The sequence below is a fragment of the Vipera ursinii genome (assembly GCF_947247035.1).
Source record: "Vipera ursinii genome assembly, chromosome: 2".
NCBI classification, from domain to species: Eukaryota; Metazoa; Chordata; class Lepidosauria; order Squamata; family Viperidae; genus Vipera; species Vipera ursinii.
Window position 1 is genome coordinate 90,337,952 of NC_139513.1, and position 23,950 is coordinate 90,361,901.

General features: G+C 38.9%; 2 protein-coding genes across 4 annotated transcripts in view; one reads left to right on the forward strand and one right to left on the reverse strand.

Annotated features, from left to right (window-relative positions):
* The window catches only part of P4HA2 (prolyl 4-hydroxylase subunit alpha 2), a 343,153-nt gene that overhangs the window by 125,963 nt on the left and 193,240 nt on the right, over positions 1 to 23,950 (reverse strand). The window lies entirely within an intron of this gene.
* The window catches only part of PDLIM4 (PDZ and LIM domain 4), an 82,113-nt gene continuing 70,281 nt past the window's right edge, over positions 12,119 to 23,950 (forward strand). The window contains exon 1 of the mRNA XM_083354398.1: positions 12,119 to 12,411. Coding sequence (XP_083210524.1) covers positions 12,319 to 12,411 — 93 coding nt within the window. The 5' untranslated portion in view covers positions 12,119 to 12,318. The remainder of the gene's footprint in view (positions 12,412 to 23,950) is intronic.

Below are 23,950 nucleotides of genomic sequence, written 5' to 3' on the forward strand. Positions count from 1 at the left end.
TCACATCATTCTTAAGGATGCCTTATAATAGCCAAAAGGGACGTGGTGGCTCAGTGGGTTAGGACGCTGAGCTTGTCGATCAGAAGGTTGACAGTTTGGTATGTCGAATCCCGAGTGCCGCGTAACAGAGTGAGCGCCTGTTACTCGTCCCAGCTTCTGCCAACCTAGCAGTTTGAAAGCACGTAAAAATGCAAGTAGAAAAATAGGGACAACTACGGTGGGAAGGTAACAGCATTCTGTGCGCCTTTGGCGTCTAGTCATGCCGGCCACATGACCACGGAGACGTCCTCGGACAAGCGCTGGCTCTTCGGCTTTGAAACGGAGATGAGCACCGGCCCCTAGAGTTGAAAACGACTAGCACGTATGTGCAGGGGAACCTTTACCTTTACCTTTACTATAATAGCCAAAATATGTAAGTTGTGATGGGAGGGGAGGGAGAGAAACTCAGATATTTTTGCAAATGTTCAGGCTTAAGGCAAGGGCCTCTAAAAACATCTTGCATTCTCCATTTCCCATTGGGCAGCAAGGAGAATGTTTTGAACTAAGAGTTGAGATAAAATTAAACGGAGTTGGTGTTTTGTATTTGCCAATTACATCTGAGAGAAGTAAAATCTCTTTCAGGAGACTTACTCAGCTGGAACTTTTGTGTACAGAAACTATAACAGTGTTGCTGTTGTTGATGGATGTAATTTTAAAAGCAGCTTTGACAAGCACATTACTTCTCTTCTTGCACAAAATCAGCCATGCATACACTTCATGCCTGACTGCCAATTTTCCAATGCATGTTTTGTCTACTTATGGAAAAAAAATATGAAAGAAAGATACAACAAATCCAGTTGGGAAATTATAATCATTTCATCTTTAGAGATTTTTTATGCTGCACAAAACTGTATAATTGACATGATTTTTTTGTAGTGTTCTTTTGGAACAGCAAGTTTCAAAAAAGCTACAATACTGGATGAACTAGAAAGAGGAATAGCAATCCTATACCAAACACCAAAGAAGTATTTTCTCTGGGAACTATCAGGCTAAAGTAGGATAGGCTACTGTTCAGACAAATAGAGCCAGTAATATGAACAATATGTTAATAGGAATGGGGAATTCTTTAGAATAGAATAGAATCGAATCGAATCGAATCGAATCGAATCGAATCGAATCGAATAGAATAGAATAGAATAGAATAGAATAGAATAGAATAGAATAGAATAGAATAGAATAGAATAAAAACTTTATTGTCACTTTAAATGTACTCTAATCAGCATACATTAAAATCACATTTTGTTGCATTCAGCTCAAAAAAATACCATCATGCATACACACACATATATGACACAGAGAAACATCACAGTCTAATTCAAATGTATACATATACATGGCGGGGGAAAAAAGAATCCTGCGAATTTACAAGATGGATGGCATAAGGAACAAGGCTGTTACGGAATCTAGTAGTTCTGTTATAAATACTTCAAAACCAAAAGAAACAGACCACGAAGTAGGTGTGTGGGGTCTCTAACAATGCTTCGACCTCTAAGCACATAATGCTTATAAACAGTATCCTAGACCTTTGATAGGTCTAGCATTGTTAGTATCTCAAAAGAAACTCCTATCACATTCCCTGTAGAAAGAAAGGATGAGAATAATAGTTGATGAGAATAATTACCTATTACCCCTTCAAGCCCTTTAAAATATAGCAGTGTACAGGCAACTTCCAGATGAATGGACATTGATCTTCAGAAGTCCACAACCAACGTGTCCATAAGTTGGTATTTTGGAAGTAGAGAAATTTCCCAGCTTGAGAAACAATGCTGTAGAAATTAGGAAAGAGAGGGACTTTGGGTACCATAATGCAAACACCCTTTCCTCCATATCTGAAACCACTGGGAAATATACGAAGGGTTGCAATTTAAATACCTCTTTTAGGATCGTTGCTGTGATTATAAAAATTAGCGTGGGATAATGACATCATCATCTGTGAGATCCCTGGAGAAAATGTGGAATGCCAATTAACTAATGAACAAACATAATTTTCACTTTTATTTAACTAAATGTTTACTATTAGAATGTACAAGCTAGCTCAGACTGTCTTCATGTGTGTGCATACCCGGGGCAATCTAAGCATCTTCCCCTTTCTGCCTGAATGGGCAGCAACAGGAAGTTCTTCACTTTGCTAATATTTCAGCTGTTTCAGTCTAAAGTGTTACAGCAGCAAATCTTTTCTATTCCTCCTCAAATCATTCTATTATGCTTTATCAAATTAAGATTCATCATCCTCATATTATTATTATTATTTTAAAAAACTTCAGATCAAAAGTTCAAAATGTGCTTTTTTTCTTTTGAAAAACATCTTGCTCACTTTAGTTCAAGCAGAAATCTGTATCTTTATATCATACATCATACCGTACATGTATCATATATACATATTTACCCATCAGGCTATTCTTTTTGGAGGCATACTGAAAGGGAGTAAGAAATAGCAAATCAAAAAATTAGAGACATGAAATAAACTTTATCTAAATTTAGTTTACTCCAACACTACTTGAAATGCCTTTCCATACCTTTTTATCCGCCATCCTAGTACTTCCAGTATCTATACACATAATATATTGTCTTTTCTTCTTCAAATTTTTGCCTTTGTTTTTGGTAGGATCTCACAACTTGATCTCGCTAGAACTTTCTTACCTAATTTGAACCCACCAAGACCTTCCTCTTAACCCATCCATTCTACCTTGCTGTATTTATTTGGTGATTCAGTCCTCATTCATGATATCTAAATGATCTCCATCCCGGTCTTTCAATTGCAAAATGTAAAGTTCAATGTCACATGACCACAGTACTTTCCAATGACAGGTCTAGCAGTTACGGTTGCTGTCATTAAACAAGGACTGCACAGGTTAAGTGATCACAACTCATGTGATCACAACTTCTGGCTAGCTTCCCCATTGGCTTTGATTGTAGGAAACTAGCACGGAACGTCAGAAATTACAATCACGTGACCATGTTTTGCAGCAACATTGCAATTTTGAGCTAGGTGTTAAGTGCCTGATTTGCAGTCATAGGACCACAGAGACCCTGTGGCAGGTGGAAGTCTGAGGATCAGCCATAACCCTCCTCAATCAGCCCCAAAATAAGTTTTCATCGTCAATGAATGATTTGTTGTAACCCAAGGACCACCTTTACTTCATTCCCGCCATAACCCACTTATTTTTCTGGATCTCTTGATATACCTCAGCTCTTACTCCTATATAAGAATGTGGACATAAACCTTCTCTTGTACACAGCTAGATTTCCTTCTTTTGACAAACATCATCTATTTTCACTTTTTGCTATTTGTGCCAAAAACATCTACTTTGGTCTTGGATTTTACCATTTATTTAATGTTCATGTTTTCAGCCAACAGCATGATGTTATCTATATAGAAAAGTGCATGCATATTCATGCTCTCCACTAACATATCTTTAATGTCATTACAAGCATTCCTTAGGCATACATCCATAAATGTATTAAACAATCAAAAGGACATTACACGTCCTTGACTTATTCCGATCTCAGTGTAAACCTTTTGCCAAGTATTCCACTTATTCTCCTGCATAGGTTATTTTTATTATATGCTCCTCTTCACTGCCTTTTTCAATAATCTCTTACATATTTGCACATCCAAACCATAACATAATACATTCACTTTGTCAGACACACACACACACACACTTTTCTGTATGGGAATGCTGGCTTTTTTACTTTTGTCAACAGCAGAAGCTATTGCTCTCCGATATCTGATATGAAGATATTTAAAATATTACTGGCCTAGGTTTATCATATGATTCATAAATAAATTAACAAATAAAACACGCAACACCTAGAAGCTCCCGCAACTGCATTCAGTTTTCCAGCCCTGCTAGGCAACAACATTATTGAAAAAGGTCACTGTAACCGGGTTACTGTGGCATGGGGGGGAAGAAGTAGCTGTGTTTGCCACCCAATCTTAAAACCTGCAGTTTATTAAGGGGGAAGGGGTTGACTAATAAAAACAACAGAACCTGTAACATGTTTTTCCTTCATCTATCACTGAGGTACATTTATGAGTAGCACACGATATGGCAAAAGCACCATGTAAAGTTACAAATCAATAGCTTGATCTTTACTCTCAGCAGGTTGCCTTGGATTTTGTGGCTGACTTGCAATCCTATAATTCTGATGAAGGAACAGGATGACTACCTGGAAATTATTTAGGGAGTAGAAGAGTTTCTTGTTTTTTTTAGACAACACCTTTCAGTTGGGATTGCTCCACTGAATCATTATCATTAAGGGAAAGGTTGAGTCATGGGCCTGGGAATAAGAAGAAAAGCTTCAGCGTAGCATGTGAACAGCAATTAGAAATGGTTCTCCTCAAAAATACAGCATGAATTTCGTTTTTGCACTGAACCCAGGCTATTCTGAAAAGAAATTTAGGAGACTAGAGCAGAACATTGCAGTGGGCAGGTTATGCTAACAAAGCAATGGGAGCCAAAAATTACTGGGGGAGAAAATATTGTAAGAGGAAAACCATATTAGTTTATAGTGGCAGAAATCCTAGCGTTGTCTGGTAGCATTTTCCTGAGTAACAAATTTTATTAAAAGACACCAGGTTTCCAGAGCTGTAGCTCATCTCATCAGATGCATAGAGTAGTTAGACAGACATAGGATTTAAATTGGGTGAGATGAGGGGGGAAGTAGGGAGGAGAAGACAGGGGTGTCAAACTCACAATGTCACGGGACATGTCGTGATGTATCGCAACTTTTTTTCCATTGCTGGCAATGGGGTGAGCGGGGTTTTGGCATGACGCATCCAGCCCGAGGGCTGGCAGTTTGACACCCCTGGTGTAGGTGCAGGCTACAGGTGAGGCAGGTTATAAATACCTTATCAATTGTAACAATTGTAACATGTTAAAACCCCATTGTGTTTGTCAACTTCTAAGACTTCCCTAAACCTTTTGATGTATGTGAATTCAACACTTTCCCATTCCGTGGTGGAGTTAAAAAACCCATTTTGCCAAAAAGAGTTACTTAGAGATCTGATATAGACAGTGATGGGATTCAAATATGTGAACAACCAGTTCTCTGTGTGGATGCTGCTTCCAGAAGTCCATTCTGGGCCTGGGCAACAAAAAATTAGCTACCAGTTCTGCTGAACTGGTGCAAATTGGCTGAATCCCATCACTGGGAGGTTGAAATGCTCTGACATTACTTTGTCCTTATTTTGAGCCCTGATGCCAAAATTGTATTCATTCATTCTTTGGAGCAAAGGTTGTTCTGTTTATCGTACATAGAATCTTGAAGGGCATTGCTGGTATATCTAATATTGGAAAACAATCACAGTTAGACTGCAAAATGGAATACAAAACATAAGAGTTTGTTTTCAAAAACTAGAGGCAAATGTTGTAGAGATTGACTATATAAAATGGAGCTAAATGGAAAACATGCCAATGATACGCAGCTGTATACTTTCACCCTGGGCCATCCAAGTGATGCTGTGGAGGTGCTATCTTGGTGGTTGATGGGGCTTAGATCAGACAAACAGGCCTCAACTCAACCCTAGCAAGACCGAAGGGTTTGGGTTCTAGGGCCTCCTAGTTTGGGGGGTTCAACCTCTTATTCTGGATGGGGTGGCACTGCCCCAGACAGAACCAGTGTACAATTTGGGGTTCCTCCTTGATTTGTAGCTCCTGTTCAAGGAGCGGGTAGTGGCAATGACCAGAAGTCCTTTTGCATGGTTTTGTGTTGTGTGCCAATTACACTCTTTTCTGGATTGAAAGGCCCTGCCCATAATCACTCATGCCTTAGTCACCTCCTGGATGGGCTATAGTAGTGGGTCCTATATGAGTCTGTCCTTGAGGAGTATCCAGAAGCTGCAGTTGATACAAAATGTAGCAGAACAGACAGCTAGGGGTGTTTCTCAATCTATGCATGCTATATCTCTGCTTGGAAAGCTGTATTGGTTGCCAATATGCTTCCAGGTTCAATAACAGGTGCTGGTGATTGTCTATGAAATTTTCCATGGCATGAGGACAGGTTATTTGTGGGAACTTCTCTCCCCAATCAGATCTGGCAGGAGACGTATATCCATCTAGTAGGACTTTCTGTTGCCACATCATTCTCCAGAAGATCAGATTGTTCTTGACTCTGTTGGCCTTTTACAAGGACCAGAAGATAAAGATGTGATCCCAGGCTTGGGGTCTGTTGGAGCTTGTGAATGAAGTTTATTGAAAGAGCAAAAGCACTTAGACTTATATATCACTTTATACTGCTTTACAGCTCTCTCTAAGTGGTTTACAGAGTCAGCAACAATCTGGCTCTTCATTTTACCAACCTCAGAAGGATGAAAGGCTGAGGCAAACTTGAGCAGGTGTGAATCAAACTGCTGGCAGTTGGCAGAATAAGTCTGCAGTACTGCATTCCAAGCACTGCTCCACCATGGCTCAAAATGTTTTTATTGGATTTATATGGATAGGGGATTCTGCTGCAGTTCTTTTAATCTTGGCTGCTGAATGCCTATTTTATATTTTGGGTTGGCTTTTTGCTGGTTTTTAAACTTCTTGTTAACCCATAGTCATTTATTTCACGTGATCAACCATGCAAATTGAATAAATACATGCATTAAAGATGTAATTTGGTGCATACTTATTTGGGAGTAAGTCCTGATGAATTTAAAAAGGCTTAGATCAGTGATGGCAAACCTTTTAGAGACCAAGTGCCCCAAAACTGCTCCCATTCCATCCCCGCTCTGCCCCTGCTCTGCTTTACCCCGCCCTCCCACCCCGCCCACCTGCCTCCATGGCCCGCCGCAGCAGATCACACAGGCAGCCCAACAGTGCCATGGTGGCCATGCCCTCTGCCCGCACCCCGCAGCATCATCTGTGCATGATGGGGCATGAGGTGGAGTCTTGTTTCCGCTGTCTGGCGCAGCTGGGGTGACAGCGCGTGTGTCCACAGAGAGGGCTCTCAGTGCCGCCTCTGGCACGCGTGCCATAGGTTCGCCACCATTGGCTTAGATAGTTTAGTTGTATACATTTCAACTACATACTTAATCCCTTAACAATTGGGAGTAAATGGCATACCTGGTCTCGGTTCAGAAACTAAATGGGGTTAAAAAGAGTTACCATTTGAATGGTAGTTCACTAGCAAATCAAAGAGCTATATAGGCTATGCTGGGATGCCAAGAAATATCCTGGAAGGCAGCAGTTGTAAATCATTTCTGAACCATCACCAAAAAAGCAACACGAACAAGAGAAAAGAAGGAGGTTGCTATCAAGGGAGGCTAATGAAGGAGGCTTCTGCAAGATAACTGCTTTCTAGCTATATCCCCAGATATTTTAAATATGTCTTGCTATCTTTTTTCTATTTTATTTTTAATTTTGTAAATAATATGCATATTGTACTGTATCCCAAATCATAGAAAGTTGCCTTTAAAAAGACAGTAATAAAAGTAAGGATGACTACCAGTGGAAAATGTGGTTCAAAAATATGCAAACACTGAGAATTTTATGCATTACTATGTTCCACAAACCACAAAGCCTTTTTAAAAAAAGAAATCTCTTTATTTCTCTCCATATTGGAAAACTGATGAGACAAAGAATATGGGGCATATTTTCTGCTAGAGTGGTGAGGATGTGAAAAGTCATAGGTGCTCCACTACCTTTTGATTCTCCTTTGCACTCCACATTTTACAAAAGATTTGGACAAAGTAGAATAAGTTCAAAGAAAGGAAATGGGGGCGATTAGGGGAATTAATTAAATCCTATGAAAAATGAGTGAAGGAATAGGAAATATTTAACCTTGAGAAGAAAATATTAAGGGTAACTTGGTAACATTCTTCCAATACTTGAAAGGTTATCATACAGTGAAAATCAGGTATGTTCTCCATTATTTCAGAGAAGTTGACTAACATATGAAAAAGCATTCAACTAATATATGCAGTTGTATTATGTTGATTCACTTCTTTTCATAGTAAAGTGTGGAGACGGCCTGTCCTGTACAATGACAAAACCAGAGCAAGGCTGGAGCATTTGCCTACTTCAGTAGCAAGCTGATCAAAAGGTATCCCAAAGGAAATCTTCCATTGAAATAACGGACAAGAAATTCGAACAGTTATCATTTCTTTTCACGTTGACTTCCAAGGAGAACCAAATTATATTGCATGCAGATTTGATCCAGCAACTCAGCTGATCTAGCCAAATCAAACCATACAGGTCTGAGATGGCTAAATGAGTTTTTTTTTTGAAGTGTTTGTAGAAATATGCAATGCAAGATAGAATCATAGTAGTGTGAGCATGCCACTCCCATGAGGCAAATAAAACCCTGGGGGTGGGGGGAATGGTGCGAGCATGCCTTACTTGTCTGTTGTAGTTAGGTCACAGCACTTTCTATGTGTTTGCCTGGCTATCTATTGTTTGAACAAAGATATGTTGCAGATAAAGCTTCTACTACCTGCTGGGAAAAAAAACTGATGAGTAACTTTCTTTGGATTGTTTGGATTGAAGCCAACAATTTACTCCAGGACTGGGGGGGAGGGGGCGGGGAATCCCGCACTGCCAGCAATGACTCCATTCCATTGGCTGGGTTGAGAGATGATTGACATTATGTTATAGTGAAACTTGGCCAGATCACAACCAGTTGACTTAGCAGCAGCTCGTAAGGAGGTTAGATGGAAGGTGAAGTAAACAGGCAAACAATTCCTCAGACTCTTAGAGAAAGAATGTGTGCACAGGAGTGTGCTCAGCAGTGGAATATTGTTCAGCTCTGTGAACTATTGTATGTCCAGTTACTGCTTGTACATATGGCTAAAGCATTCCAATTTAAGTATGCGTTGCTAACCCATGGAGCTACTTACTTCACCTATGTCTCTAGGTAAGCAAATAATAGCTGGCGATGTCAGAATTAAAACTACTCCACCCACTGAAACACCCATTTCAATCTATTATGTTCTCCTCCCATCTTTTCAACAGAGGAGGAAAATCAAACAGCAACAGTTTTGGATTTCAGCATTTTTATACAGTGAATGGGTTAAAGGAGAAGATAATTTGACATTTTATTTTTATTTTATTTATGCCCCACATTTTATTATTTTTACAAATAACTCAAGGCAACAAAGATATCCAACTCACCTTCTTCCACCTATTTTCTGCATAACGACCCTGTGAGGTAGGTTGAGATGAGAGTGATTGATCCAAAATCCACCCAAATGGCTTTCATGGCTAAGACAGGACTTGAACTTACAGTCTCCTGCTTTCTAGACAGGTGCCATTTTCATTTTTTTAAGCTGTTAAATTACTAGCATGAATTGAAAAAGTGTCCTTATGATTGTCTGAAAATTTAAGCTCTTAAATAAACGGGAGTGGATTTTTGATAGTGTGTATCAATATATGTATACAGCATATCAACTTCTACAAAAAACCATGTGACAGTCAGCATTTTTCATATTAGGACTTTTTTTAAAAGGAATTTTTAAAAAGTTAGGATTTTTAAATAAATTGATACACTGATGATACACTCTCCTTTCACTGCTCCTGTCTGGAGTATTACAATGCAGTCTACATAAAGATACCCTTGAAGAGTATTTAGAAGTTTCAGCTGGTACAGAATGTGGCTGTGCAAACAATTTTGGGCACCCCGAGAATGGCAATGTAATACCCTGAGGGAGACGGGCAGTCTATTAACATGAAATGTAAATAAATAAATAAATACATACATACATAACCTTTGCTGCATGAGCTGCATTGGGTCAAAATTTGCTTCTACATTCAGTTATGCTATGGGACCAAATTATTCAAGCTACCACCTTAACCCTATCACATCAGCCCATCAAACCCAGTCAGACAGAGAAGGCATTTTACAGGCCCTGTCAATTAAAGAATTTTGACTGGCGAGCTCCAGGAAGAGAGCCTTCTCTGCTGTCATCCCCATCCTCTGGAATATCCTCCCCATTCCCCCAAAGGTTGGGCAGGTCCCCACTCTCCAAGCCTTTAGAAAAAGTCCGAAGACCTAGCTTTGCATGGGTCTCACAGAGGGTGTAGTTAATGCCATGAAGGACTCCCTCCACCTTTTAACTTTTAATTAATTTAATCCTTGTTTTACTTGGATCTTTTTTCCTGATGCATTATATCTTTATTTATGTATTGTGTCTGAGAGTGACTACATTTGATAAATAAATAAAAAATCTAAAAGACATGTATACTATTCTTCTTTCTCTCCCCCTTTACCCTATTATTATTTATAGAACAATTTGGCTAAATTTAGAAATAATGACTGGCTCCAAGTCACAGTTTCTTGGGCAAACCATGACTTCAGCTTGTTTTCTTTTCTAAGTCTAATCAGACTGGTAACAGAATAAACAGAGAAGGGCAGGTAAATGTAAACAATGCAGCAGGTGGTTATGCAGTGATACATGCAGGAGGTGGAATTATGGAAAAGGTTCAAGCAATAACCTTTGGAATTTAAACTGAACTGTTATAAGCATGTTCTGTCTTTATTTTTGAAATGCTGGAGGGTAAACTTTATTAATACAGTTAATTGTTACAAGAGTATTAGTTACAAAAATAGGAACTATCTTATCTCAAAGAAGAATGTTTCAGCAGTTTAATAAGTACAAAACTACTTAGAAAATGACCTGGTTTCAAGGGCATTGTGTATGAGAGTCACTTTCCTGTGTGACATGGGCAGCAAAAATAACTTAGGCCACTGGTATATCGCTACAGATGAAAAGCTGTAAATTGTGTCACACACAAACACACACACACACACATGGAGACTCATCCATAGGCATAGATGATCAAGGTAGAAAGACAAATCAGTATGAAAAAAAAATGAAAAACACTATTTTCAGAAGTTTATTGAGATATTTTACTACCATATAGCTTTAACATCAGAACATCTAAGGATGATTAAGCCCATGGTACTCAGGTCTGGAGATAAGATGAAAGTAATATCATGGGCACAAAGCAGAAAAAACATATTGCTGTAACAAGTTTTTATACCATTATTAAGTTCAAGTAAGAAAAAGTTTATACAATTTAGTGTAGCAGACTATCCTTAATATCTAAGTCCGCATTATTGGGGACCCTTTCTGATCTAGGAAAATATAAATTCCAACACACAGAAGTCAGATATTTTTTTGATCCCAACTCTCCCTCCAAAAAAACCTACTCAGAATATTGGGGTAGGAACTGGGTTCAGTTTTTCCTTAGTGTCAGTTTAGTTTTAAAGCCAAAGTCTCCTAAAAACAGATAATATTTTTACATAGAGTATAAAAAGCAAAGGGAAAACATTTTATTTTCCATTCTTCTGTAAACCACTAAGAGTTCCAACTGCTTGCAACGATTTGTACAATATTATGTAAATAAAACCAATCTATACATTGGGGGAGGGCGACTCTTACCAGAAGCTTGTTATAACAGTGCATAGTGAAAAGAAAGGTAAGCCAAGATTGCTGGAACTGGATAGGAAACAAAAGCAGGATCTACCTGTGTTCTTTGTTTTTGGTTTTTTTAATGGTTCCTTAGAAAATTGCTCTTCAGTTAGGGAAAGGATACGAAGCTGAGCTTTGAGAGTTAGACGGTATAGTTAAGCAATATCTAATCTTCTTCTGACAAACGCATCACAGAAATCGCAATTCTTGTCCAATAAATCAGCTGAAATATCACAAAACTTTATTTGGGATGTTTTGGATTTTAACTTCCATATTATTTTGGCTAGGACGACCAAATTTGGTCTCCAAGAATTCAAATAACCATTAGATGGAAAAAGAGAGAGAAATGAACCCCTTGCTCCTCTCCCTCCCTCCCTCTCCCTCGATAATCTGAGCACTGGTTAGCAATTGACTCAGGTATAAAAGAACAGCAGGAACCCTGGAAAGAAAAGGTTGGTTTTGTGACTAAAAAAAAAGAAAAGAAAAGAAAGAAAGTCGCTAATCTAAGTCTAATCAGGGAATATCCTTACCCAACGAGGGCTCGTTGCACAGAAGGGCCAAGGAGAAAGTTGGATTCCCGCCCGCCCTAAACGTGAAGGGCCCCGCCTCTCCCTTTCTCTGCCCCCTGTTCCTCCTCCTCCTCCTCCTCCTCCCTCTCTCCCCTGTACGGGGAAGCCGAGAGACGTCAGGCCGGACCGGAGATTAGCAGGCGCTTTAAGTGGATTAGAGAGCGGCAGAGGCAAAGAGAGGAGAGACGAGCCGAGCCGAGAAGTTGGTGTCGGGAGGCAGGCGCCGCTTTGCGAGTTGCTTTTCAGCCGGCTAGCCAGGCGCGCGCTGCCTCGTCCCGCTTTTTCCTTTCGCCTTTGAAGAGTCCCCCCGCCATGCCCCAGACCGTGGCTCTGAACGGTCCTTCGCCCTGGGGGTTCCGCCTGGTCGGAGGCAAAGATTTTAGCACTCCGCTGACTATTTCCCGGGTAAGTGTGAGGAAAAGCCGCGTCTCTCCCCTCTGTGCGCTGGCGGCGGCGGCGGCGGCGGCGGCGGGGGGGGGGGGAGGATGGAGGTTTGAGAAGCGCCTCAGGCGACGGAGGCGGGAACTGGCACTTTTCGGCACTCGTGTCGTTGCGCCGTCTCGGGCAGACTGGTAGAGAGGGAAGGGGAGTGTGTGTGGGGGGAAAGCACGTTTGTACGCGCCTGGTTTTGTTCAAAGGTTATCAGGAGTGGGGTGGGGCGGGAGGGGGGAGCGCGGTGGTAGAAAAAAAGCCTTTTGTCGACCCGCATCCTCGGGCACCATTACATCAGCCTGAGGCAACCTGGAAAGCCCCCGCCAGCCCGCCAAGCCCGCCGAAGAGGAAAAAAAAAAAAGCGGCGATGCACTTCAAAGGCCCTCCCGGGGGCTCTCGCGCGCTGCTTGTCGACCCTGCGGGGAGGAGGCACTTGTTGCCGGCCGGCCGGCCAGCTCTCGGCGATCTGGCGCTCCCGCTGTTGGCAGCTTTTTTCTTTTTTTCCCCTCGCTAAAGGCGAGCCGCGGGACAAGAAGCGGGAGGAGGGCGGCTGGGTGAAAGGCCCCTGCGAAAGAGAAAAGATGCGGCGTGCGCTTTGAGTCAGATTCAGGACCTTCCCTCTTGACTCGGATGCCGCGGTGGGAACAGAAAGAGCCGTCTCAGATCTGCAGGCGCTGAACTTTTGTGGCAGCTCCTTTCTTTATTATTGTTGTTGTTGTTGTTATTATTATTATTATTATTATTATTATTATTATTATATTATTATTATTATTATTATTATTATTATTATTATTATTATTATTATTATTATTATTCCCCCCCCCGAACCTAGGCTGGAAAGGAAAAACCAGAAAGAAAGAAAGAAAGAAAGAAAGAAAGAAAGAAAGAAAGAAAGAAAGAAAGAAAGAAAGAAAGAAAGAAAGAAAGAAAGAAAGAAAGAAAGAAAGAAAGAAAGAAAGAAAGAAAGAAAGAAAGAAAGAAAAGCGGGCTTTTACTAAAGTGATTAGAAAAGGATGGGGTTATAGTTTAACAGAGCGGTGTTGGTGTTGTTTTTAAAGGAACGTGCGGGAAAGTTTCTTCGAGGGAGGGAAAGGAAAAGCTTGCAAGAAACGGGCTGATCTGGTACTGCTTGTGTGTGTGTGTGTGTGTGTGTGTGTGTGTGTGTGTGGAAACGCGTTCGCCCGTCAGTTAAGTGGATCGGTAGGAAATGTGAACGCAGGGCAAAGGATTATGTTGCCTTTTGTGTTACCCCCATCTCCCGCCTTAGGGTCATAACATTTGAGAAGACAGAGATTTTTTTTTTCCCCCTGGTCGTATTAGTCACAGAAATGATTGTCCTAAGTGTAATGAAATCATTTCCTAAACTACTTCAATTTCTAACACGCCCGATCCTAGGTGTGATTGTTAAAACTAGGTTTTTCCCGAAAGCAGTGGGACAGAAGTAAGGCAGAAAAATGAAAGAGCCAGGTCATAAAGAAAGAACAGGTAGCCCAGAACTCTAGTGCTGATAACCGGAAAGCCAAAATCCAAAATTAGCTGAAATTAGCAAAGAACGCTAAAAATAAAGCGGGGCTTCTTAAAATCTGTTCAAAATAAATCAGTGCGATAGCTGCCCAATGAAGAAGACAGAATGCTAATAAGTAACAAAGAAAGGGCAGAGCGATTTGGCTCCTGTTTTAGTTCAGTCTTCAACAAAACTATGAGTTCTACTTAGGAAGAGCAGGATGAAAGGGGAAGTTTGTATTCTGAGACTGATGGCAACATCATAAAAAATCCCTTTGACTTTAACTCTTTAGGACCAGATTAACTGTAACCTAGAGTATTATAGGAAGTAGCTGATGGTCTGGTTGAACTCTCTATCTATTATATTTGAGAATTCTTGGAGAAGGAATGGTGCCAAATGACTTTTAAAAGAAGATATAGCAAACTGCAAACCAGTTTGACATTGATACTTGGGAAGATTCTAAAAGTCATCAAGAGTTAGATCAGTAATTTAGAACCAATCATCAAGAGATGGATCAAAAACAGTGCCATAATTTTCAGGAGTCAGCAGTGATTTGTTGAAAACAAATAGTGGCAGATTAATTTTAGCTTTTTTAGATCAAACACGCTGGATAGTACAGCAATCAGGCGGTTGCTTAACAGTATGGTTTGAAAATCATACATTGATTGCAGGTCATCAGTGGCTCCTTGCCAGATTGGAAAAAGATAGTGGGTGAGGTGCCATAAAAATATTTTAGGTAACCTACTTCACAATATTTATTTATTTACCATATCTATATAGCCACCCTTCTCACAAACACATATTTCTGGGCTGAATACAACACAACAACAGTTAAACACGTCAAAAGAATCTAAAACAACAAAACGAAATAAAATAAAGTAATCACACAAAATAAATAAAACCAAGAGGAGAACAAACATCACTTAATCTCATAAAGCTGCTTTGCACCCTGGGATCCCCAAGGCTGGTGAAAAAAGCATTTTTCAAGGACCTTCCTGAAGAACCTCAACTCAGGGTGAATGATGCTCCAGAGAGTGGATGCCGCAACACAAAAATCACGCCTCTGGAGCTCATTTGGAGATGGAACCCACAGCATACACCTCGTGCCTGATCCGCTGTTTGATTGAGAAAGTAGAAGAAAAGTTTATTAAATCTGCATATTGTATAAAGCAGTGGCCCCCAACCTTTCCTGCTTGGCGGGCTGGCTGGGGGAAGGAGAGGGGATGGGTTTGTGTGAGTAGCAGGTGCCTGCCCAAATGTTCACAACTTCATGCGCATGAGGTTGCCACTCATACAAAGCCATTCCCTCCTCCTCCCAGTTGAGCTGCCAATCCAGAAAGATTGGGTACCGCGGGTTAGACAAAAAAGCTGCTCCCAGACTCCTCGTCACATACTGTATAGATATTGAACAAGTCTCAGCATTTCAGCCAACAACAGAATAAGAGTTCGAAGGGACCATGGAGTCTTCTGGTCAACCTCCTGCTCAAGCAGGAGACCCTAATCCAAGTGAAGCTGTGTGTGTGTGTGTGCTCGCCTGCCACTCGCGTGGCCTGTTTCCAAACAGGTAGAGTTCCAGGCCGGGGCCGCGAACTGGGGCTCTTACCCTAGAAGAGATGAATAATATTTCAAACAAACCCGATAATTTGAATAAGTGGGCAGAAAGTAATGGAACAATAATGACATGGGCAAACTTCTTCACTTAGGGAAAAAGAATCAAATCTGTGTAGTAGTTGATTATACAGGTAGTCCTCGACTTACAACTCTGATGGAGCCTGCCCATGACAATCATATGTCATGGCTGTCATTAAGTGAGGTATCCATATGATCGCCATGTTTAATGACCACAATTTCTGCTCTTCTCATTGTGGTCATTGAGCAGAGCATAAGGTGCTTCAGGTGGTGAATGCCCTAGGTCTAGTGTGGGTGCAGGCCCACACTATGTGATCATTAGTATGACCACATAAATGATTTAATGGTACATATTCATTCATAATAAAGATAAATTGCTACAGATGGTCCTCAGCTTTCAACAGTACATTTAATGACCATTCAAAGTTGCAATGGCACTGAAAAAAGTGACCTATGACCATTTTTCACACTTATAACTATTATGGCATCCCCATGGTCATGTGATTTATATTCAGATGCTTGACAACTGACTCACATTTATGATGGCTGCAATGTCCTCAGGTCATGTGATCCCCTTTTGCGACTTTCTGACAAGCAAAGTCAATGTGGAAACCAGATTCACTTAACAACAGTGTTACTAATTTAATAACTGCAGTGATTTAGTTAACAAACATGACAAGAAAAGTCATATAATGTGGCAAAACTCATTTAACAAATTTCTCACTTAGCAGTATAAATTTTGGGCCCAATTGTGGTCGTAAGTCGAGGACTACCTGTATATACAATTTCTTACTCATTTGGAGAGACAAAAAAAGTGACTTGTCATAATCTGGGGGGCTCTGTTCTGGTGTGGGATTGAATTTTACTTTCAGCAACCCAACTGAAATTTAGATGCAGAGAGAGAAAATATGACAGATCTGAGCATGTCACATGCTACAGATGTGTTAATACAAAGTTAATGTTAATTAGTGATGAAAGAAAAATAGTTCTTTTGAAGGACCATTTTAATCTGTAATAAAAAAAACATGTTTTGATCTTTTTTTCTCAGAAAATACTTCACTTGTCTATGTGTCCCAATGAACAAAGTTCAGCTTTCGTTTGAACAGGTAGAAAGGTTGGAGATGTTTGCAAATTCTGCTGCAGTAATTAGTGATAATGAAAGAACCAGATATGAATTTGGAGAAAATTGTATAACATGCTGAATGAATGCAGTGTGTGTGTGTGTGTGTGTGTGTGTGTGTGTGTGTGAATATTCTGCTAGAATGGATGTGGCAGAAGGTGCTGAGAAAGGACAGAAGATAGATTTGCCCCATTTGTAGATGCAAAGATGAACGAGATTGTTGAGAGCTTGATGAGTTATCAGCTTAGAAGAACCATTTATTTCCAATGTACCATTTTACCCATAAGTCTACTCATTTGTATACACTGCAATGAAATGAATATAAATCTAAAAATATGACTAATTTTATTGCATATGATGAAAGACAAGTAATGAAAGATACAAGAATGGCAAGTACCGGTACTATAATAGGGTCCTGTCCCACAGTATCTGATAATAACAATAACAATAACAACAACAACAACAACAATAATAATAATAATAATAATAATAATAATAATAATAATAATAATAAAGTAGTTGGAAGGGACCTTGGAAGTCATCTAGTCCAACCCCCTGCTCAGGCAGGAAACCCTATACCATTTCAGGCAAATGGCTGTCCAGCCTCTTCTTAAAATGCAAAAAATAATACCGTAAGAACCTATTATCCAGCTAGGCTGCCTTGAAAAATGTCCATGTTTTTATTTTTTTTAATTTTTTATTTTTAATTCCATTTATATCCCACCCTTCTCCGAAGACTAAGGGCGGCTTACAAGCTTAGCAATAGCCTTCATTCTATGTATATGCCTGCTTATTAGGGCTTTCACACACACACCCAAGCGGCATTATTACAAAGTCAGCTTAATTGCCCCCAACAATCTGGGTCCTCATTTTACCTACCTCGGAAGGATGGAAGGCTGAGTCAACCTTGAGCCTGGTGGGACGCGAACCTGCACTAATTGCAGGCAGCTGGTGTTACTTAAGGAGGCATTAGCCCACTGCGCCACCGAGGCTCTTACATGTTAGACATGTTACATTACATGTTACATAACATGTTAAACATGTTATATTACATTACTGAGGAGAAAAAGTGCTTGCTTAAAAGATGAATGTAATCTATAAAGTCATTTAAAGTGTTATAAATGTATATAATATTCTCTAGGTTTCTCTGAATTTTCCACTAAATATTAAAACAGGCCATATTTCTATGAGCATGTATGGTATAAATTTATTTAACATTTCCCCCATCCTTTTTAGACTATTCCATTTGAGTATCTTATAATTTGATACCTTACACTATAGATACTCTGTCTACCCTAATATTTTACAGACTATTGTACTTTATCTTAGTATGCTTAATGTAGCAAAATTATATGAACTTTGGATCTTTCAGTATCTTAAGCCTGAAAAGAACTGTTTTTGAAGATAAATGCTTTGTTTATATTACTTGTGATTGGTTCTCAAGTCATTGCACAGAGAAAACAGTTGTTAAAGGGTGTTTTCCCATCTACAGTCTGCAAAGTGGTTTCTGTAAATGAATGTGTTAGAAGAATACATTGCAGCAAATTAAAAAAAGAGATAAAGATAAAGGAAAGATGATTTTTTTCAGAACAATTATAAGTAATTAACAGATTTTTTAGATAGGCCTTTCCCCTTAAATACTCATTGTTTTAAACTGGAATTTTAATAGCAGAAATTATTGTAGCAGATAAATATATGGCAGTATCTAGATGAGGAACAAGAAAAGTTATAAATATACTTCAACATACTTTATTTGTTTTAGAAAATCTACTGCCTTTCCTTATGGAATTTTTTTCATTTAGGGCTACTAGATTTGAATACCAAAAATCCGGATGACAATTAGGTAGAAGCAGAAATTTATGATTTTTTGGATCTCTGTAGTTCTCATCTGGATTTCTGCAAACCAGACATAGCATCCTAAATTCTTCAATGGAAACTTCACTTAAGAACTTACGTTGGGTTTTAAAGCAAATTAAGAAAGTGTTTAATGAGGCTTATTCATAAATATCAATAGGTGAGCAAATCCATTTTTCTTTTGGTCACTATTTAATTTTTTTAATATTAAACTTGCAGTGGATCATTTTCCTACTCATTTGTAACAAAATAAAATCTTCATGAAGATAAAATTATTTGAATATATACTTATAAATACTTGCATTTTCTCTAAGTATATCTGTTGTACATGCACTGTTCTGACGTAGGCAAGCAATTTATTAGGCCTTCTTTTTACCAATGTAGACATCTTTGTATATATTTTTTTATTATGGACCTCCCCCATAAAACTGAGAAAAAAAGCTATTTTTAAATTTGAGCTACATTTTATTCATATATTAACTTGGGAGGTTGGTTAGGTAGTTGCACTAACATGCTAACTATAAATGAGTTGCTACACTGTCATGAAGTGTTGTTAGAGAAGAATTCAGTCACCTTGTTTTAAATTCTATTGCTCTGACATGTTTCTGTGAGGTTTCCTTGAGACTTACTTCAAGAATCCACACTGTTCTGCAAAAGACAACAAAATTACAAGCCTCAAAACCTGCTGGGAATGAGAATATCATGGCAAGCGGGAGAAAAATTAGAGCCTACTCTTTATGCATTTCCTTCATTGATAAATTGAGTACAGTTTCCCCCCTTGGAACTGTTCCAAGTATAAAAGTACTTGAAGAGTAAGTATGCAGCCAGTCTAGAACCTAAGGGAAGATTTCACACTAAGCCATATTTTTTTTTTTGTTATGGTAACTTTTATGCTAGATTTCCTTCATAGCTTCCTTGTTCCTGCTTCTTTTTACATTTGTTGCTTTCTTCAGAGCAGTTATCGTGTCATAACAAGGTTTTGTTTTAAAGGTTATACATTTATATGGGTATTTTTCAAATTTGGCAAGTTTCAGATGTGTGGAGTCTGGGGAACTCTAGGAGTTGAAGTCCATACTTCCTAGAGTTGCCAAGTTAAAAAAAGAATGGTTTATATTATATTTTTGTATGAAATAGTTGTAATATTAGACTAATTTATGATAAAATTAATTTGCTATGATTCCCATCATTGCCACAATAACAAAGAAAAGATGAGAGATTTAAAAACTAGTCAGTGCCTGCAGTATTATTATTTTTTTTACTGCCCTGATCTGGAGCAAGGTAATTATAAATATCCATGTGCTATTTATTTTTCTTTGCCTCCATGAAAAAGATACATTTATTTGCTGCTTTGGGTAATTTTCTCTAATATTGAATTGTGGTATGCAACAATTCCAGCCTTTTCATTTCCTTAGAATGCCTTCCATTCCTTGTTTAGCAAAGACCAACATCTGCAGTCTCTACTTTATAGTATTCAGGTATAATTAAAAGGAGAGGTATTCACAATGGAGGCAGTAGAGACCAATCTCACTCCAATAAATTATGGCTGAGATGTCATTAAACCAGTTTTGTCCAAGTATGGAACTGAAATGTCTACACAACAGAGACCTCTATGTATGCTACCATTTACACAGCCTGCAGACATAATGTCATAAATGGCAGGGCTCCTCCCCTTCACTTAGCTATTTTTAATAACTCCTGGATAACACAAGTATCTTAAAATCATTAGAAATTGTATTGTTAAGGAGTCAGTATCTGCATAGTCTACATGTGGTTAAATAGTGATGACAACTTTGGTCTTAAATAGGTATCTGGGTTATTATTCACAGTGCAAAAATCTGTTAAGTATGTGCCCCACCTCTAGAAATGATCCATTAAATCCTGCATTACAACTATAATCTCTTAGCAAGGAGATGCAGCTCAGTCTTGTTCAGGTTTAATCAGACATTTTGTATATATATTTCTGTCTTGTTGTACAGCTTATTAGTCTTGTATGTTTTAATGGGTTTTCCCAAATATTTAAGATTGTAGTCTTTTAAAGTTTGTCTCTGTGGCTGAGATTTTAGAGGGTTATCAGGTAACAATTTCATTAAAGAACTGTAGAAGATAGTAGTAGTTTGCTATGGTTCGCATCACAATTTTATTTCTGTGATTAGTTTCACTTAGAAAATGATTCAAGTGATTTCATTAAAAAAGCATAAATTATATTAAGCCAATAAACCAAATAGTAAAGGAAAATTATTTTATAAACCTAATGCACAATTGTAAGATGAGATGCCATATAATTAATTGCATTTCGGAGATAGCAGTCACCAAATTACAGTAAGGAATCATATACTGTGGAAAAGGAATCATATACTATGAAGGGATTAAGTGGCTGACCAATTGAATACTATATGTTATTGTCATAGGTAGAAATGTGAGTGAATTTCAATTTTTTTAGTGATAAAATTGTAGGAAATCAATTGTATGGGATGCTCCTGTAAAAGCATGTGCACAAAATTTGGTTTGTTTCATTTTTTTTTTCTGTGGTGGGGGTATGAGGAGAAAATTGGAAATGACCCCATCTTTTTCAAGTAATCGTAAGTTGTTATACCCAAACTGAATCTATCTATCTATCTATCTATCTATCTATCTATCTATCTATCTATCTATCTATCTATCTATCTTCCTTCCTTCCTGCCTATCTCCAGGCAGTCTTACAAAGTGAAAAGACTACTTCTGTTAATAACACAACATCATAACACATCCACCATCCCAGGAAACAAAACTACCCTTCCACATCCCCTTCCAGTTTAAAGGGACCATTGAACTATCCTAGCTCAAGGCCTGAGGGAAAAACCAGAATTTCAAAGTACACTTGAAGGCAGGCAGGGTAGGAACCCGATGAATCTCCAGGGCAGGTACAGTAACAGAGAAGGCCCACTTCCTGGGTCCTGCTACATAACATTGCTTAATCAAAAGGATCTGAAACAAGTCAAATCTATCAAACGACGGATAGCACCATGGAAGACATGCAATCCTTCAAATATCTTGACTTTGTGCCATGCCCATCTAAAAAGTGACCAGAACATGTGAGACCATGAGGAAGTCTCTAATCACAACTGGCATAGTGGTACAGCTGGGCAAAGGCCTTCCTGGCCAAAGCAGCCATCTTTGGAGATTGCCATGTGAAATAGTACAAAAATGGAAGATCCCTAGTACCAGGAAGACATAACACCCATGGCTGCTTGGTCTTACTAGATCAAATCTAAGCCTGTTCCTTCCTGTCCAGGTCCCCCAAGAGCCTCCAGACAAAACAATAATTGCACTGCTTGATTATCCAGTGATTGAGGGATACCACTGTATACCATCAGCATGTTCATGATACCCAGAACCAACCAATGACTTCCATTGAGTTCATATGAGGGAGAGAAGAGAATGCCAAGCACTAAATCACCCTTAATTTGGGCCTTCAGGCTCAACCTTTCTGCTCCAACGAATACCATCTGAAACTTGCCATGCTTTCTCATTCCCTAAAGCTGGTCTAGAAGGATGCTATAAAATTTTTGGAAGTTTCAATAAGTTGAAGATAGTGTTAAGGATGTTTTGTTTTCATTTAGACAGAAAGACAAAATATTGAAAGTAAACGTTTTTCCAGTTCCTTCCTTTGCATGTGTTAAGAACGACTTGGGAAGGAACTGGAAAAATGTTTATTTTGGGATGATTCTTAGATTTGCTCTTCTACAGCTAAGGTATGGTTCAGCTTTATCATACAACCTGAATTTTGTTTGCAATTTCATAATATGATACACTGGGGGATCCTTTCAATCTAAGACACCACAGGGGTATTATTGAATCTTCTTTCCCTAGCTTAACCATATTCAATTAACACATTGTGAATTTACTGAAGAAAACACAAGTTACTTTGAATAACCTCACAGTAGGATGGTGATATTCAAGGGAGAAAAGGTTCTTTTAAATTTATGTCATTTTGGACATAATTGTAAAATATTCTTTGTTTATTCACTTTATTGTATTTTGGCACACTGATAATTAGAGCCATTTTAATGTCAAGCCTATTATTAATTACATAAATTAGTTGATTGCACTGGCAATCCAAAAGAGGAAATCAGGCAGAAGAAATTATTTATAATCTTTTCATTCCAAGCCTGACCTTGGTGGAAGCTTAACAAAATAAATCTCCCACACCCTAAACACTTTCTGTTTTTGCCAAGCTGGATGAAACAAAAACATTCAAACTACTTGGGAGAATTCATACCATTCTGCAATGGTGGTATAATGACATCAGCATTTTGGAAACAAAGTTTAAACTATTGTTTTCCTGATGCAGATGTAGTTAGCTACTGTGGAAATACAGATATCCAAACATAAGAAAACCTATTTTTCAAGTTGATTACAATAGTTTAATATTTCTAAAATGAAAGAATTTAAAAGTACACTTTTAAATAATTTTGGTTACTGTAATAACTGTTGCTGATTAGAAAAATAACTTTTAAAAGAATAACCAATGATTTATAGAAAATCTGGAACGTCAGTTTGGTTCAGTGGTTAAGACATTTCATTTCATTTTATTAAATTTATATGCCGCCCTTCTCCCTGAGGACTCAGGGCAGCTCACAACAATAAAAATTAAAAACATAGAGTAAAAAATTTAAAAGAGAATTAAACAATAAATACAAAATTAAAAAACAATTTAACCCAGTAAAAGCCTAATTAGAAATCGTAGTCAGTCCAGGCCTGCTTGTTGGAACAACCACGTCTTCAGGTCACAGCGGAAGGACCGAAGGTCAGGGGCCATCCGCAGCTCCGGAGGCAACTCATTCCAGAGGGTCGGCGTGCCCACAGAGAAGGCTCTCCCCCTGGGGGTCACCAGCCGGCATTGCCTGGCCGACGGCACCCTGAGGAGGCTGACTCTGTGGGAGCGAACCGGGTGATGGGAGGTTGACAATGGCAGCAGGTGGTCTCGCAAGTACCCTGGGCCTAAGCCATGTAGGGCTTTAAAGGTTATTATCAGCACCTTGAATCACACTTGGAGGGTAACCGGAAGCCAATGTGGCTCGCGCAGGAGTGGTGTAACATGGGAGTATCGAGATACTCCCATAAGCACCCGCACGGCCGCATCAGGCTAGAAGGCAAGAGACTGTGAGTTCAAGTCCTGCCTTAGCCATGAAAATCAGTTGGGTGACTTTGGGCCAATCACTCTTAGCCCAACCCACCTCATAGGTTTGTTACTGTGAAAAAAATGGGAGGAGGAAGGTGTGGTGGATATGTTTGCTGCCTTGAGTTATTGATAAAAATAATAAAAGTAAGGAATACAAAAACTAAATACATGTAATCATTCATTTTAATAAAGTTGCTTCTTGAGAATGGAGAAATACCAAATATTTTGATGCTCAAGGAGAGCA